The sequence below is a fragment of the Oncorhynchus gorbuscha genome, unplaced genomic scaffold (assembly GCF_021184085.1).
Source record: "Oncorhynchus gorbuscha isolate QuinsamMale2020 ecotype Even-year unplaced genomic scaffold, OgorEven_v1.0 Un_scaffold_12800, whole genome shotgun sequence".
NCBI lineage: Eukaryota > Metazoa > Chordata > Actinopteri > Salmoniformes > Salmonidae > Oncorhynchus > Oncorhynchus gorbuscha.
This window is the reverse complement of record NW_025755094.1, coordinates 3,919-8,212: the sequence shown is the minus strand read 5'-3', so window position 1 is coordinate 8,212 and position 4,294 is coordinate 3,919. Positions and strand designations below refer to the sequence as shown.

At 42.2% G+C, this 4,294-nt stretch overlaps 1 protein-coding gene across 1 annotated transcript; it reads right to left on the bottom strand.

The window, feature by feature from the left end:
* Positions 1-2,807: 2,807 nt before the first annotated feature.
* On the bottom strand, positions 2,808-3,868 carry LOC124030592 (cytochrome P450 2J1-like; the record flags this gene model as incomplete). The annotated part of the gene is made up of 2 exons (XM_046341862.1): positions 3,751-3,868; positions 2,808-2,957 (listed from the first exon to the last, which is right to left on the bottom strand). Coding segments are annotated over exons 1-2 (268 nt in total), but the record flags the coding sequence as incomplete, so codon positions are not given.
* Positions 3,869-4,294: the final 426 nt, after the last annotated feature.

Here is a 4,294-nt window from a genome sequence, read left to right as displayed (position 1 = left end):
ATGACTTATGAGGTCCCATTCTGTGAGCTTCTGCTTGTGTAGCCTACCACTTCGCAGCTGAGCCGTTGTTGCTCCTAGATGTTTTGACTTCACAACTAACAGCACTCCAAAGTTAACCGGCAGCTCTAGCAGGGCTGAAATTTGGCCACAGAACTACAACAACGATTGGCTACTTTGTCTCCTCACCATTTAAGGACGCACGCATGTCCTTGTTGGGATATGCTGTAAGTTCTGTGAATGAGATGAAACATGAACACATATTAAAACTAGTTGTGTTTGAATATGCAAGGTGGTTGGTATAGGATCGAGAAGGCAGGTAGAAGGCTTAAATTGTGATATCACTTTCCTGAGCATGTCTGTGTTAACCAGGAACATAAATCCATAGTGCCTTGTGTGGTAGGCTAGGGCAAATAAACTTCTCATCAGGTCTTGCTTCACTGGATACCCAGCCTAATGTTTGTTATCTTATCTTTTAAATATGCCGTAAACTCATCACATTTAAATGTGGAGGAAAGTTCACCTACATTTGGGGTAGGGATTTATCAGGCCATCACTGCTCGAAAGAGCTCTCAAGAATTATTCTGATTATTAGTGATCAAGTTAGAAAAATGAGGTCATCTGGCATTTCTAATTGACTTGTTATATATGCCAAGTTGCTTTGCTCTCTTAGAACATCATAATGGACCTGCAACTTCTGCTCTGCCTTTCTGTCTCTTTAATTCATACATTTTCTCACTAATCCAAGGGGCTCTCCGTTTGATCCTTTATCAACTTCACTGGAACTATTCATTTGCTATTAAAGCTATCAACTAAATCATGACAAGAGGAAGGAAGAGTAGGTGATGGAGCATTGTTCATACACTCAGTCAAATCTGTAGCAACTTCCGAGGTAAGACAGCATTTCTTGATAATGCGTTTCGAGATGACCCTCTGCTATGGGCAAAACGGGGTAGTAAAACATACAAGATGGCGATCAGATAAAGCAACATCAACAATAGAGGATATGTCAATTGGAAGGCCCTTGGTAATAACCAGATCCAGAGGATGGTCCCGGTAATGGTGGGCCCAGTGACATGTTGGATAAAGTCAATAGAGCTCAAAAGATGAATATATTCAATGGCCTTGGAGTAAATATTAAAATCACACAATGAGTTTTATCATAGTTCTCAAGGACAACAGTTCAGGTAAGTCAATAAAGAAAGTGGGGAAGTGCTTTTGTGGCCGATACTACTATAATATATACTATATACTACTACTATATATATCCCTACATGGAACAGATAAGAGACACTTCAGAACAAACTTCCTTTTGATTTGTTTTGGTACTATCTGAGTGATATAAGAAAGATCACCATAAATGTATTTATCCCCTTATTTTAGGCACTAAACTATCTTCATACATAATACCATTAATGTTTTACAACTGGTACCGGGAACCTTCAGATGAGTCTTGTGAGCATCCTAGAGGAAAAACAACCGACATGTACTTGTTCGTGACTGTACCTTCCCGCATAGGGTCATATTACTATTTAGCCTGGCCTCTCGAGTGACGCAGCAGTCTAAGGCAAAGCATCGAAGTGCTGAGGCGCCACTACAGCCCCGGGTTCAATCCCAGACTGTGTCACAGCCGCCGTGACCAGGAGTCCCATTGTGCAGTGTCAAGCAGTGTGACTTCAGAGGACACATGGCTCTCAACCGTCACCTCTCCCGAGTCCATTGGGAGTTGCAGCGTGGAGACAAGATCATAACTACCAATTGGAATCACAAAATTGGGGAGAAAAAGGGGTAAAATATGTTTAAAAAATACATAATAATATTAGTGTGTAGCCCAAACTGTTCGGACACTACAGACAGAAGCTGGCAGATCGCGGTACTGACTTCAGACGAGTCCCAAGGCGCTTGTGCGGTAAGACCACTACAGACAGAAGCTGGCAGATCGGCGGTACCGACTTCAGACGAGTCCCAAGGCGCTTGTGCGGTAAGACCACTACAGACAGAAGCTGGCAGATCGGTACCGACTTCAGACGAGTCCCAGAGGCGCTTGTGCTGTAAGACCATCTTGTTCATGAGTGTCTCACGTTCTTAGAGATGTTTGTCGCGAGAAGACCGATTTCAGGACATCTCATGGTCTGACAAACACCACTCTGGCTCTGCAACCTTTCACGGCAGATGCGGAAGGCAGATATCGAGGAAGCGGTGTATTTGAGAAGCAGCCCATACAAAAAAACTAGCTTAAACAAATGGATTTTGATGGAGGTTTTTATATTATGTTCATTTGATTTCCACAGGTGTGATGGAAATTTTCGGCCAATTCTTTTATTATGATAGATTTCCATGGGGGCGCTGACATCGACCTTAGGGGGTAACGGGTGTGTTTGTCACAACATCTATATATGTAACCACTTTTTCAGTCAAATATTTTTTTACACAACCCTCCATTTCATATATGGGAGACCGTAAAGATATGGAAAACGCTAGTGTTTTTGTAATACCTCAGGTAGGGGCATCTAAAATGCTTTATATCTCTACACTGAACTTCAGTCTGCAAAACTTCTCTGGAAGCACCACAGCTCATATACAGCTTTGTTGTGTTTTTGCTTGGTGCTTGGATTCCTGATCTGAACTGAATCTGTTTTCAACGTGAAAATCGAAACAGTTTTTAATCGCTATATGTTGTTGCATCCAAAACAGAGGCAACTCATGTGTAAACTTAATGCCAAAAAGGTGTTTACCCACATCTGTTTTGACAAATATATTCATTTCCTTGCAGGGACAATAAAGTTTGAATTGAACTGTAACCACTGTACCTTGTTCACTCTGAATTGCTTCATTCAAACACTGCGCTTCAATCTGGATGGATGGCTCCAGACTCTTCTTGCCCAGTCCAAAGTTCCTCAGCGTAGAGAGAGCAAACCTCCTCTGTTGCTTCCATGGATACCCGTTCGACATAATCACACCTAAATATAAGAACAGTTTTCAGTGAAGAAGCCTTAACTTGTACCATACACTCAAAGATGCAAGTAGTTTTGAAAAGTAACCTTTCAGAGCAGAACAGCCAATAAAAGCAGGTTCTGTTTCTCAAGCGTGAGGCAGCTTGATGTAAAAGTACACACCCTAGACAGGATTCTAGCCTGTCAGGGCCTTACCCCCTATCCATCTCCTTAATACTGATGGCCAAGCAAAGAGGCATGAGGTCCCATTTTGGAGTCTTTGGTAGGACTTGAACGGGGATCGAACCCCCAACCTTTCCATTTTTAAGGATCGACACTAATACACTAAATATGTAGTATTTCTACAATAATAAATTATTATGATCCATAATCAATTATCAGTTAATAACTGTAAGATGATGACAATGTCCTGCAAGCCCAGGGTCAGGTCAGGTCAGGTCAGAGGTCGGTAATCCAGAGTAGTGGCAAAGGCACAAGGTGGCAGGCTCAGAGTCAGGACAGGCAAGGGTCAAAACCAGGAGGACAAGAAATAGAGTGACTGGGGAAAGGCAGGAGCTGAGACAAAACACTAGTTGACTTGAACAAACAAGAAAAACTGGCCCAGACAGACAGAAAACACAGGTATAAATACCCAGGGGATAAGTGGGGAAGATGGGCGACACTTGGAGGGGTGGAGACAGAAAGCACAAGGACAGGTGAAACGGATCAAGTCAGAACAAGTATAAAGTATGTGGGCCTTACCTTTACTTCCCATTGCTTGACTTCCAATATATATCTTCAAATAAGGGAATGGAGGGACGATCGACAAAACTGTCGCCATTGTGGACCAAGGCCTCTTTCACCATCTCGTATCCACTCAGAATAACCCACTTTGCTCTGGTTTGCTGAAGGAATTCGAAGGCTGAAGATCTTTCCATATTTTTTTCCACACTACAAGAAGAACAACAACGAATAACGTTAGCCATCAAAAGAGAAGTTAAGATCTTCGTTAAGTTAGCCTAGTGCCATATCTGATTTTGCTCTTGCCAACTCCATTGTCAAACATTATCTGGTATGACAATGATTGACAAAGGAGTTGGAATGATAGCACAAACAGCATGATACTCGGTTAGCGTTTAGCAAACCCACCTCTTCAAACTGAAGATGTATCTTAGCGGATCAAATTGAAACATGTTGCCGATGAAAGGCCATGACCAAGGTCAGGAGGAAAATTCTTTGGAGTTTTGTTCCAGGAGGCCTCCAAGTACCAAGAAAACACAGAGGAAATCAAAAGGTCTTTATGTCCAACCATTCCAAAACAGAAGAAGGAAGTAATTTGCTCATCTCACTACAAGTGCAACTGA